The following is a 13,510-nucleotide window of genomic DNA, read 5'->3' as shown; positions in this document are numbered from 1 at the left end:
TATAGTAATGATATTACTCTATGGTGTAAAATCGTGAAAATTACGCGGAAAATAGAAGAAAAAACCCAAAAAAAGAGTCTACACATCAATTGAAAATAAATGAGCGAAAAAAAGGTGATGAAATAAGAAATTGCATAAAACATTTACTTGATGCAATGCTGTCAATCCGTCAACGTTAGCGGTGTCGATGTCCACACCATTTTCGATTAATCGTACTATATCTTCTTTGTCACCCGATAAACAGGCTGCTAAAAATACGCAACCTGATGAGAATTTGACTTTTCGCGTTGCTGGATCTTTTGGTGTGTTCGATGCACGATTTGTGTCGGAATCTTCCCATCGTTTCAGTTGCTCGGCCCGCTTCAATACAGCCGAATTGTTGCGCGCATCAAATGACATTGTATTTTAATTTCTTTTCTCTTTCGGTTTTGTTTCAATTTTTTTTTCTCTCTTTCAAACTTTTTTCTGTTTCGTTTTCACAGTAACACAAAATGCACGCACGCACAAACACAAATTTAAAATAAAACTGTATAAAAAAACTAAAACACAACACAACAACAAATAACAATCGAAGAAAGGCTAACGAAATATTAAAAAAAAAAAATTAAAAAACTAAAGGAATTTATTTCACAGTGATTCTTTTATCGGTCGCCGTCCTGTTATCTCGATGTGTTGCGATATCGAAATCTGGCGACTATTCTTTTCTGCGCGCGCGATTATTCAACCTGAATGCAAATTTATTACGTTGATAATGCCGAACCAATTCATTTATCCGTTGTAATTTCATTCGATTCTACTGTTTAAAATCCCTTTGTAAATGCATCAATCGACGAACTGACGAGATAGAGAATAAAAACAATGAATCTCTTTTGTTGTTTTTTTTTTCGTTCAGCCACTGTAGCTTTTTTCAATTCAACACGCACATACACACACACATGTGAGAGAACATAAAATTTGTTTAAAAATTGCAATGCAACTGTCCAAATCCACTCCGGGTAAAAGAAAAAAATTTAATAAAATGTACGCGATCACATAATGCAACACATATCAAACACAACAAATGATCCAATTTGAATATCAATCAAAATAGTGGAAAGATAATGCAATTTGTGGTTTGTGTGTATGTATCTCTCTCTTGTTTGTTTCAATTTCAATGAGTGTTGTATTATTTTTTTTCTAAAAAACACAATAATTTTTCTTTTTGTTCAATTTAGCTCGTGTGTTTTTTATTCTCACAGCTCGTTGCCCGTTGCAATTAGTCCGTACGTTTCTCTGTCCCAATGTCTATTTCATTTTGAAAATAAAATAGATTTCTTTTTTTTCGTGTGTTGTTTTCGTTGCTTTCTGTGCGTTTTCTACACTGAAACTATTTACTACGCGCACATAGCATAAGAAGTTTTTACAGTTGTTAGTTCTACTGTTGTTGTTGTTGCTGCTACTGCTACTGCTGCTGCTACTTCTGTATTTTCTTGTTGCCGTATTGGCTCTTTTTTTCTCTCATCTGTATGATTTTCTATATGCTGTTGTTTTTTCTTCCCTCTAAGTTATACAACATAATTTTAGCCCGTGGAGAAGATTCGCACCAAATTCACTCGACAGAAATTAAATGACAAGTTAAAGCACATACACAAACAATCGAACTTAATGCAGCCAGCGAAGAGCAATATATTTATTTATTTTCTTTTTTAAAAAAAAGTGATTGAAATACAGAAATAATAAAGATTTATTTTAAACAAAAATTGCTAAAATTGCCGTGAGCAAAATGGTTGTAAATGTTTTTTCTCGTTTGTTGAAAATGCGAATTGAATCATTTGGCCCGATTTGGTACGGGTTCGAGTGAACGTTGCTCGCTTTCTTTTGATTTTGATTAAAAATTTATTTTAATTTTAGAATTACACTCGATTCGTCTATCTGTCTAGGGCGGTCACTGAAATTCACCGCCATATTTATTTTCTGTCATGCCACACAAAAACGCATACTGTCACTGAGCGTTAAGTACAGCCATATCAAACTTCAGCGCCAAATTACGTACTTTAACTTTTTCAAAACAACTAACTCACGCAACGAAATCAATGGTTTTATTTCAATTGAAATTTGTGCATCTTTTCAATTTGCCAATTTTAAGATTGCCAACATTTCCATATCAATATATTTTTTACTGAATTTTTGTTCAATCGCTTGTCAAGCTAAAGCTTTCAATTGGTCAGCTTTAAGCCATCATCGATGTACCTAAATTGTAAGTATTTTGAAACATTTCGAACGGTCATTTTAGTATTTGATTCTATTTAATTTCGAAAAACTTTTGCAGTTTGAGCTCTTTGTTGTGTATGGTTTTCTTTCAATTTTGTATTCTTCGGTTGATGTCGCTTATCTGTTGATCTAATGCACTTTTATTTGCAATGCGTTTTTTTTTCGCTACCTGTAACGCCATCGTGTGCCGCATTCGAGCAAAATTCACATTAAAATTCTATGTTTGCACAATAATTGTAAATAATCACCAATTAAAATGTGAGACATTATCGAACCAATTGGAATTCGTCAGAGAACTTTTCTTCCGATGTCCATTTATTAAAAAAAAAACAAATAATTTTGGGGAAAAAAAACGTTAATTTTTTTAAAAAGAAAACATGATCCATTTTGTGGTTTAATAGATCAATTCAATGCTACAGAATAAATTCTCTTCATTTTGTTTACAGCTTCAAATGTTAGCTTGTGTGTTTTTTTATTTTATTTTCAATTTTAAATTGAAAATTCAGTATTGCAACGATTCACTTTTCTATGTTTCAATTTTTATGCAAAATGAATAAAATAATAAAATTTATTTAAGTTCATTCTTAAAGATAAATGACAAAAAAAATATTTTATTTTTTTTTATTGAAAATGGATAAAATCAATCGTAAATATGTTTTTGATTTTTTGTTTGTTTTGGATTTCCATTTCATCCACGATCGAGCAATTAAATACGCGATCAAATCACCAATTCAAAAAGAAGCTCAAATTTCGATCATAACATTAAGTGTTAACAAAATACAAGCAAATATTATTAATTTTTTTTAGTTTCAAAACGAAAGAGCTTATTTTAAATGTGATACTAAATATCAAATATAGTATGAAATTATAGAGACAGTCAAATAAAATACAACAAGGTCTTTTTTAATCAAATCCACGGATATTGCTTCAAATGATTTTATCTTAGCTACATTCATGAACGGTAACTCAAAGAATGAACCAAACTTTTGTTATTTTTTGTAAAAAAAAAAAATATGTCTTTCGTTCAATTTTCTTTTTTGACGAATAATTTGTTGAAAACTGAGAAAGAAAAAACTTCTCAAAGCAAAATCAAATGACCGTTTATAATAACTCACTATAACACCGTTCGACAGTTGAACATCAAAAGTTTGGCATATTCTTTCATTCTATTGGCGATGTCCATGAAAAAAAATGCTAAAAAGAGACGAAAAAAACATCGAAGAAAACGAAAATAGTTATATTATTGCTGCTCGTTGTATGGATGAAATGGAATAAATTTGAAATCGAGCCTGTACTATCTATAACCTCTCCCGACTCGATCGCACGATGCTGCTGATATAAAATATAACATGATGACAAATGAATTGGGACACACATCGAATAAATATTTTTTTAAAAAATGAATCGAAATTCAACTGCCTAAATTTGAAATTGCATAAGCGATTATTTGAGTTCCTTCGTGTTCTAAATTATTAAATTAGCAGTAGAAATGTGTTTTTGATGGGGTTTGTATGTGTTTTGTCTGTGTGTTTATGTATATGTGAGTGGTGTTGTTGTTGTTTTTGCTGCGGTGGCGGCATCGGCATCGACGACGGCTGCTGCTGCTGCAACTGCTGCAATACTTAACATTTTCTCTGTCTATCTGTCTGTCTATCTCTCTCGTTTCACAATTGTATTTCATTTGTATGTTGGATGAGTTTTTTCGTGTGCCGACAAACTGTTGGCCGAAAGGAATTCGCCGTTGCAGATCATGCATTTGTAGGCGCTTTTAACATTTTGATGGCGTTTCATGTGCTTGTGTAAGTAACATTTTGATTGAAACTCCTTTTGGCAAAGCATACATTTGCATGGAATTTTGCGTCGAATGTATTTTTTTCGATTTGATGGTTTGCCATTGTGGTGCATTTGAATTTTTTCAGGAACAATATTGTATGCTAAATTATTTCGTAGTGCTGATGATCGGGCACCAAATTCCTTTAAATCATCAAAATATTGAATTCGCCGTGAACACTCCTTGCATAACGTAGTTCGTCCTATCTGCAAATTAAAATGAAAATCAAACGTAAACAATATATATATTTGATAATTCGTCAAAATGTTGTTTTCGTTTTGAAAATGTGCATTGCATTTTTTTTGTTGTAATTTGGTTGACATGATGCGGCATTTGCATGCGTTTATTGTTTGGAAAATAATTGCTTGCAGCCGGTTCACCAGGTCACCATGGCGCATTAAAATAATACAACAATCATTTGGCACTGCCATTCATGCAAATTGTCAAAACAATACAAATGAATCATACTGAATCGAATATAAATTGGGCTTACAGTAATATTTCCCGGTGAGAAATTAATAAATTTTTGCATAAACGTCTCATCGACGACCGGATAAACGTCTTTTGTTCGATCGAAACATAAGTAGCAAAATTTCATGATTTCCATGTTGAATTCTCTAAATGTATATATGTATATATGTGTATCCTATTTTCTCGTTCGCACTCAAATAACTTCGGTGTTTTCTGCACAATCCACTACAATGTAATAACATTAAATGCTGCCTGTATGCCTTTATGCGTCCGATATTAAATGTATCGCACGATGGCGAATTTATGCATTTTTTTCAATCATTGTAATCTAACACGATTTCATTATCAAATTTAATTCTAAAATGAAAATCAAAACAAAAACAAATGGTAAACCAAATAAAAATGTTATCAACGCTACTCTTTGACGGAACTGAACTGTCATATTGCGCCTGTCATCACAAATCGATGGCGATATTATTGTTTTCATCTGCCACCACTTTTGGCGCTCAATTTATCAAAATTTATTCGATTCAATTGAACATTAAACCAGAATAATTTATCATCATAATGAAATAGAAAAATTATTGCATTTTTTTGTTTCGAAAATTAAAAGAAAAAATGTAGTAGAACATTGACATGACGCCAAATTCATTTGATTGAAAAACAAAATGAGACTGTAGCCAAGCTTCAGTAGTCTTAAAGCTCAACACACAAATATCCAAGAGTTAAAGTGTGTGGAACCCTATTAAATATTAACGCGAATAAACTTATTCGCATTTTCTGTACTTTCGATACAGTTTTTGATACTATTTTGACGATTTTAAAAATTCTTGAAGTAATTCATTTCGTTTAATTTCATATTTTTTGCAATGTTATACTCAGAGACATCTACTGAGTTGCTTAAGAAGTACGAGATCGGTGTTGTTTCCGCATTTATGCTGTCATATGTCAATTTGTTTTCGTACTTACTAAATGAAAATACTCGATTGTAGGGCATCATGAATGCAGTCATTATTTACAATTAAAGACACATTTTTGGATAACCTTTTAGTATAAAATTTTAATGTTTTCAATATGAAAATTAGATATTGTTACAAAATATGATATTTACAGCAAATCAATGAGAATTTTATCCTCAAATAAAAACAATTTCATTTCGTTTCTTTAGATTCTCGGGCCTCTATACCAACAGATACTATGTATGCAAATGCGTTATTTCATTCATAATTTGATTGAGATGTCAAAATGCAATTTTGTCGCAAATTCTTAATGGATCCGGTGGTGTAAAGGTTTGAGTTCTTGGCTCGTGTGAGCTCAATAGGACGAAGTGCGCGCGAGAACGTGATCCATGATCCAGGCTTCGAGAGTGGACATTATTTTTGGATTTTTTTCCTGGTTTTTTTTTTTTGTTTTTGGTGATTTTGATGATTTTTGCCACCATTTTATTAAAACCGGATAATGCTCCATTCCTGCTGCATTCTATAAAAATGAAAATGAAATCGAAATTTTTATTAGTCTTTTTTTGAAATGTGCGCTTTAAATAACAACACAAAGTTTGACATTTAAAAATGATTACGTTGTGCGCATGTACGTGCTTATGTCTATATGTGATATATCGCGGCAGACATATGTGACCGCTTCAAATACATTTATGAATGGAACATACATCTGCACGTACAATAGAAACACACAGACACGTGCACATTGAAAATGTTCAAGAAAATTTATTTACTTAATTAAGTAAATTTCACTCTTTATTCTTTTCGATATTTTTGTTCATTTGAAAAAAAAGTTCACTTTCTGGATAAAATATTACAATAAAAAAAACACACTTACTCAGATGGTAATGATGGAATTGGTGAAACGCTGCATACGGCTTCTTTTGGATGTTAAAGTTGATGTTTGAGCCACAATGAGAAGCAACGTCCGAATTCAATGAGTTCGATATTGTGACTGAAGCATCTGTGAATAACAAATGTGTGAGTTTCTCTACACACATCATTCATCGCGTATACACCCATGAGTACTGTACTTATACACAGGCTGTAGCGAACACTTGCATGTGTGTTGTGTAGACAGATAGAAAGTTTAAACAATAGCGCTATTTTCAACGTTCGTAAGGGAAAAGCTTCCGCAATTTTTTTGCGCGGAAAATAGATGAAAATGTTGCGTTTTTTATGAATTCGAATGTCGTGAGTTCAAGCCGTAGAATTTTTTATTCGATTTCATTCATAAAATAATTGGGAATTTGTCAAAAAATTATGTTATTATCTGCGTTGGTATTACTTAGGCACAATAGTCCTTTGTGCACAATAACAATAGTATAAACGATTCCACTGTATGAAGAGCACGAATGTTTGATACTCCTTGAAGGAATATACTCTGTTTGATTTTATGTTTTTCACTCATCGACATCTATTAAACAATTCAAACTAAACATAAGGATAATTTATGCAAAAAAAACGTATATTCTGGAAACTTCATTGAAACATTTTGTGAAAAACATAATGAGACTGTGATAAGCTTTAAAGCCTATCGTGGAAATAAGATAATGTTTTAGTTTTTTTTTTCATTCGCACTTGTGCCAAGCGCCACCTTTTGGGCTACATAGCTTTCTATGAAACGAATAAAGTTCAAAAACCATCGTTACATCGTCTCAAAGATAATTACACTTACGACAATTATCATCACCATAATGAAATGACCTTTGTGCTATCGTTCACTTGAAATCCGTTATCTTTATAATTTCTACCCACCAATAAAAAAATAAGACATTTTAAAATTGAAATTATTATCAATGGCATCACCTATAGTGATATAAAATGTGCTAGTAAGGATAGATTCTCACTGACATTACATTAACATGTTAAGCGCCTCATTTGTTTGTATGTTGTCGCTATCGGTTACAAAATTAATTTCAAACAAAGTGCAATTGAGTTTTGTATTAAACTTGGTAAATATTTTATCAAAACATGTATATATGGCCTTGATTATAAATCCCGCGCTCGAGTTCACGAGTGATACACACGATTTGAATCGGGTAGAGAAACGCTTAATGATGACGAAAGATGTGGACAAACAAAAACAAAATAAACGTTGAAAAAGTGCGTGAATTCATCAAAAATAACATGAAACTACTATATTGAAGTCCATTGGGGATTGCTCCAACTACCGTTAATCGTTTTTTTTTATAGAAGAAACTTTACAAGCCGATTTGTTCCACACAAGCTGACCTAAAATTTGTCCGAATCGAATATTGTAAATACATCATGGATGAAACGATCGTTGATTGAACAAAATTGAGGCGGCCAGAAGAAGATCATCCCGAAACTGCAATTTAACGGTGAAGGGTGTGTCTTTCTACTCTACTTGAATATGGCGCTTCAAATTGAAATTTCTTAATTATGTATGAATTATGTTTTTTTATGTGAATTACTTTAAATAAAATACAAATATTTACATTTTTTCTTCTTAATTTAATATGCTTGAATAAAATTAGTAAATTTCGCATTTTTAACACAAAAAAATATTGAGTCTTCCAATATGAGACGCTCTGATATCACCACCTTTGAAATATTATGGTGATAATATGTGGTCCATAAGCCATCTATAGGATCTCTTTAAAAAGGTGACAACTCGACCGCCATCATACTGAACCAAAGTCGTGATAATCCAATGGTTGTTTAGATGCATCTGTAAAATAAAATCAATTTTATTTTTCATTCGCCAAAGAGCAAAATGGTTTCATTAACTCACGTGGTTATTATTTGCGGATGTGTTCGATTCAGTCAACCATGCAGGTTCCATTTGGTCAAGTATCCTCTTCATGTCCTTTAAAAAAGTGTTGGTTTGTTCTCTTTCTTCTTTTAATATTTGTCGTAATTCAACAACAGCTGCTCGATGCTCCTTTCTCTCTTTTTGCAATATCGAAGCCATACCTTTTACTATTCGATTTTCGGTTGGATTTGCTCGAATTCGTCGTTTTGTTCGCATTATTTAGTTCGCGAATAATTTTTTCGATGGTGTAATAGATGTATGTGGTACAAACAATTTACCAAAGTCTCCTCGTTTGCGTGCAACAGCCAAATGCAATTGTAGCTGACTGACATGTGTAATACGTTGTGAAAGACATATGTTCTGTGAAAATGTGCACAATATTCATGTTGTGTATTCTTAAGAAAATGGCCAGCTAACCAATAGTAGAAGATAGAGGTAGAAAGGAAAAAAAAAACATATATCGACAGCGCCTTCGTTTCCTTTATTCTCGTTTTTTCATTCAAGTCGGTGCGTTTGTTTGCCCTTTAGTTTACTTTGTTCAGTTTTATGGGCACTTTTTGAAATTGATTGTTTTAGAGATTCCAAGAAGTCCATGAAAATTTATTAGTATTTCCTTTCGAGTGGAATCGTTTTATTTATTTTGATTTTCGGATGAAAAAAAAAACACCCTCTCATTATTGTTACGAAAACATCAAAATTTATAAAAAGGTCGAAGAAACATTGACTTGGTTATACTCCAAGTGGGTGTTTCAGAATTTTTTCACTTGAATTGTGTTTAGTTTCGATATTTTTTTTATTTGGTTTTCAAATATTAAAACAAAATGAGTTTTCTTAAAATTCGGAAATCACTGAAAATAGCACCATTTAACCTGACATGTCCTTTATATAGAATTCTTCTTTACTTCAAAAAAACTAATTCATCATGTGTCATATCACGTTTAAGTTAAATGCACGATTGATGAATGGTAAGTTTTTTTTGGAATGGTCTTTCCTTCATGATGCTCTTGTAATTAAAAATTAAGGTAAAATATGTTCTATGAATAAAAAAAATTTCTCTATGATCTCGTGCCACGCAAATGCCAAATTTTACGAGTGGAAAATTTGAAACGTCAAAGATAGATGCGATGATGATTTTGGTCGACCCCAATATTTTGAATCATTGAATCACACAACGAAAACGATACGACAACGCCAATCATCCAAAACACTCTATGTTGAAATGGATTAATATGAATATAAATAGAATATAAATTGAAAACCATTGAACCAAGTAAACTATCGCAAATGGAAGAAATCGGTATTTGTATAAAGATCCTTTTTTTGTTTAATTTCTATATTTGGAGCATTGTAGAAGATTGAAAGTTTTGTAATAAAATTTTGGAATGAAATCTATCAGATTTGATATTTTGGTTGTTTCTCTTACGTCGAATCATTTTCAAGAGACTTGTCAATTTCTCTTATCTGTTTCAATGCTTAGTTTAGCCTTATCCTTAGAACTTACATTAAGAATTTAAGTGCATGTCTCCAAACTAACTAATAATAAAAAAATATTAAAAACTTCCAATTTTCAAAAACAAAAATAAAAAATCATGAAATTATTATTTTTAAAAGGTTATCTGTTCTTGCGATAAAAGAGGGTTACATACAAATCAAATTTTCCAAACGAAATCTTGTTTACTTTTCACCTACATCAAATGCAATGTGATGTAGACTAACTGTGCATTAGTTCAATCTATATAAGATTGCGTAATGTGTAGTCCAGACCCAACAACCGAGGGCAAATAATTTTTTGAGGACAAATAATAATGATTGGGAACGGAATAATTGAAATGGATGCGCCTTTTTCATTCAAACTTGATCTGTATAGCTATTTTCTTCCATTGAATCCAAATTTCTCGAATCATTTATTGATTACGGTTTTTTTAAATATTTCACACAACTAAATGTAACTTAACTGTATCTAATTTACAGTTATTTTATGCAAGAATATCGTTTTCTTCCATTACCTTTTTTCTATTGAATTTTTCTTCTTCTTTTGAAAGTTTTTAATTCAGATCGTTGTGTATTATTGTTCAAATAATATTCGTTTATAATTTTGCTATTAAAATAAATAAAGTTAACATATTAATTATTTGGTCTGTGGATCAGTTTCACACCTTTATTCTCACGATCTTTAAATATAAGAAAATTCCCACTTGGAAAAAAATCAAAACAATTTTACATGGAAAAGTGGAAATCGATGTTAACATGAGAAATCAGAAGAACAATTGAAATTTTGCGAAATGTTTTGAAACTGGTTCATGTAAGTGAATATTTTGCGAGTTTTTTAACATCAGTGCAATGATGGGTTCGGTCTCACTGGATGTGAAAAAAGAAAATTAAAATAATGTGATAAAATAAAGTGGAACTAATTTATTACATTCGGACATTTTGCCCTGACATCTGGGGCAAAACACATTTCGACCCGTTGGTTCTGTAGATTTACGCAGTCCAAATTTGCACTGTGGACAATAATAATTAAAGAAACCACACAAAAATATGTCCATATCGTTTTTAAAATCAGTTTTATATGTAAATGCAACTGAAATGTTGAGAACACAAAAATCGAATGAAATGTATGATTCGATATTCGTATGATGAAATAAAAGATTCGTCAGTAATTTTTTTATTTATTTTAAAATTCTTGAATCGCAGTAAACAGTCGTGACAGCGATGCAAATAATACCAAAACATTCAAACATACAATTAAGACAATTATCAAAACAAAATGATTTATAATTTCCCGAGGAGTTTCTTTTTTCTCCAAAATAAACTCTCAATTTACAAAATCAATAATTGAACACATAATTATCTTTTATAACAAATTCTTTGATGATTTTGCAAATAAACGTTTGATGCAATAACCAGAACGTTTTTATTTATAGAAAATATTCAATTGCAAACTGGCAATTATTAAAGTGAAACAAAATTCCACGGTTTTCTTTTTTTTAAATTAATATTGGTTTAAAAATAGGTTTAAACATAAACTTTGCATGCTCAAATGCTTGGCATGCACCGCCAATACTGAAAATCGGTAATTCATATAGTTCAGAAATGAAACTTCTAGATATTTGAAGAACGAAGTTTAATCAGATATTCTGGATTTAAAAAAATAGTTCTTTTCTCATAAACTAGCATCTCGAAATACTGTTACGGATTTCAAATTGTGAAAACTTAGAAGCATGTAATTTTTTGTCACATTCTCGAATAAAATGTTGATTTTCCATGGCTTATTTCTCATTGATTGTCATGAATTAAAAAGTTCTCAAACTACAGATGACTGAGTTATACGTCAAACTACAGATGACTCAAAATGCATATGCAACTGTGGATATTTAAAAAATGTGGTCCTCCAAAATATCGTTTTATCGAGAGAAAAAAACGTCACATGTTTTTCATAAAATACCGAAGAATCGGTTTCCACTCTAAAACAAAGCCGTCCATAGTTTTATATAATTAAGTGATTGCGCTCTAAGTTTTAAAATTGGAGAATGTAAAAAGAACGAAGTGCCGATCTATTGATGTTTTTATAGTGTGCACGTATTTGCGATAAGAAAAATTCCATGTGTTTGACGTTTAAACTATTTATTGCAAAAAAAGAATATATAGAAGAGTAATTCGTTACGTAATTGTGGAATTTATGTTTCGTTCAGTTACGAAATCAAATATGGGTTAGACAAAGAAGACGAATCATTTAATTGTACTCAATTAAACGAGTACATATGCAATGAAAAGAAGAAATTGCTAGATAAATAACATCGGTCGAAATAGGTCGCAATAAAATGTCTTATTAATGACAAGATGCTTTGCATCATGTTCTTGGAATTTGGAGAACAATACGTTGCATACAAAATCGCAGTCGATTGTTTAGAAATGAAACAAGAAATATCTTTGTGTGTGTGCCGCAATTAAGTACATTTTTTTGCATAAAATCGCGCTCATTTCATTTCAAATCAATGAAACTGTTCTCATCTATTCTCAAAGGAGGCATGTTGGATGGGTTTTCATGTGGCCTGTTTATATTTATTCTCGGAATATGAAAAAGAGAGGAAGTCATCCGAATTTTGAATGAATTTAAAGCACACATGTGTTTGGGATCCGATGAAGAATTTTAAAAATAAACTTTTAGTCAACAACAAATTTCAAATTAAAAACTACCTTACAAAAGAAAGACGAACTTTTTTCCACGGTGAATCCATTAAGTCCATTTTTACCCGGAATGTGTCGATTTAAAGGCACAGAAAACACAAAAAGTTGTTCCAAGACAAACCTGCCTCCACCCGTACAAACTAAGGTATCTTTTAAATTAATTGCGATGTGGAAAATAATTTTGTTCACTTAATAATTCGACTCAGTCATAGGTTAAATTTCAGTTTGTAAACTCAGAGGTTGAAAAAAATTATGATTCAAATAGGAATCAAAATCCATAACATCCAAGTTTTTCGAGGGATGTTAATTTTTTTTGCCGAGACCAATACTTTTGGTGTGGAAAAGTAAAATAGTCAAAACATCTAAGTGAATAGTTTCGGTGCTTAAAAGAACTTTCTTTCATCAATCAACTTTTTGTGTGTTTACTTAGCAGGCAAAACATTATAATTCTATTAACACATTCAACTGGATAGCACTAGTTTCACGCCATGAAAATGTTGTAAATGAAGTGGATTGAATTGCAATTTGCATTGCGATCGTTAGATTGGAGAATGTTCGATTGGTTTTTCTTTTTCTTGTCTATTTGAAAGATGGTTGGTAATCGATATTTAACGGTACGAAAAGTGGCAAGTATTTTTGTCATTTTCTCTCGTTCTATCGCATTTTTCATTCTATTCATTTCTCATGTTCTGTCGATTCGATTCGATCGAAATCGTCAGAAAACGTAAAGCCGGCCAAAAGGTGCTATGTGCACTTTTTTCTTCTTCGAAACTTCAATCGTTTTAGTATATACACGTGAATTGCAATTGTATTTTGTGCGCAAACACATGACACATGTAATTTTTTCCATTGCATTGGAAAGTGGTTACATTAGATGGGCCTCTATTTCACTCGTTACGGTGTGAATATCGTGCTGAGAGGGAGAGGTAGCTGAAGCGAGAGAAATAATGAGTAAAAGAAAGAAAGAGCGAACAAAAAAGCGGTGCAGAAGCT

The 13,510-nt window shown here is 31.5% G+C and overlaps 2 protein-coding genes and 1 long non-coding RNA gene across 9 annotated transcripts in view; all 3 read right to left on the bottom strand.

Annotated features, from left to right (window-relative positions):
- LOC116338909 (protein phosphatase 1 regulatory subunit 12A) overlaps window positions 1-2,048 on the bottom strand; it is a 30,454-nt gene extending 28,406 nt beyond the window's left edge. For 2 of the 7 annotated variants that reach the window (XM_031764460.1, XM_031764459.1), the window contains exon 1: window positions 148-1,985. In XM_031764460.1, coding sequence (XP_031620320.1) covers window positions 148-399 — 252 coding nt within the window. In that variant the 5' untranslated portion in view covers window positions 400-1,985. Of the gene's footprint in view, window positions 1-147 lie in introns of all 7 variants that reach the window. The other 5 variants (XM_031764465.1, XM_031764464.1, XM_031764463.1 and 2 more) reach the window with 5 other exon arrangements.
- Window positions 2,049-3,138: 1,090 nt separating this feature from the next.
- On the bottom strand, window positions 3,139-4,972 carry LOC116338644 (zinc finger protein 366-like). The gene is made up of 2 exons (XM_031764047.1): window positions 4,575-4,972; window positions 3,139-4,287 (listed from the first exon to the last, which is right to left on the bottom strand). The coding sequence occupies exons 1-2, from the start codon at window positions 4,686-4,688 to the stop codon at window positions 3,928-3,930; spliced, it is 474 nt and encodes a 157-aa protein (XP_031619907.1). The 5' UTR covers window positions 4,689-4,972; the 3' UTR covers window positions 3,139-3,927.
- Window positions 4,973-5,942: 970 nt separating this feature from the next.
- LOC116338765 lies at window positions 5,943-6,502 on the bottom strand. Its single transcript, XR_004200917.1, has 2 exons — window positions 6,389-6,502; window positions 5,943-6,031 (listed from the first exon to the last, which is right to left on the bottom strand). It is a non-coding gene; the product is annotated as an uncharacterized LOC116338765 (long non-coding RNA).
- Window positions 6,503-13,510: the final 7,008 nt, after the last annotated feature.

This window comes from Contarinia nasturtii, unplaced genomic scaffold (genome assembly GCF_009176525.2).
Source record: "Contarinia nasturtii isolate CC-2019 unplaced genomic scaffold, AAFC_CNas_1.1 Cnas_scaffold_414, whole genome shotgun sequence".
Taxonomy (NCBI): Eukaryota; Metazoa; Arthropoda; class Insecta; order Diptera; family Cecidomyiidae; genus Contarinia; species Contarinia nasturtii.
Note: the sequence above shows the minus strand (reverse complement) of the source record. Positions and strands in the feature narration are given on the sequence as shown.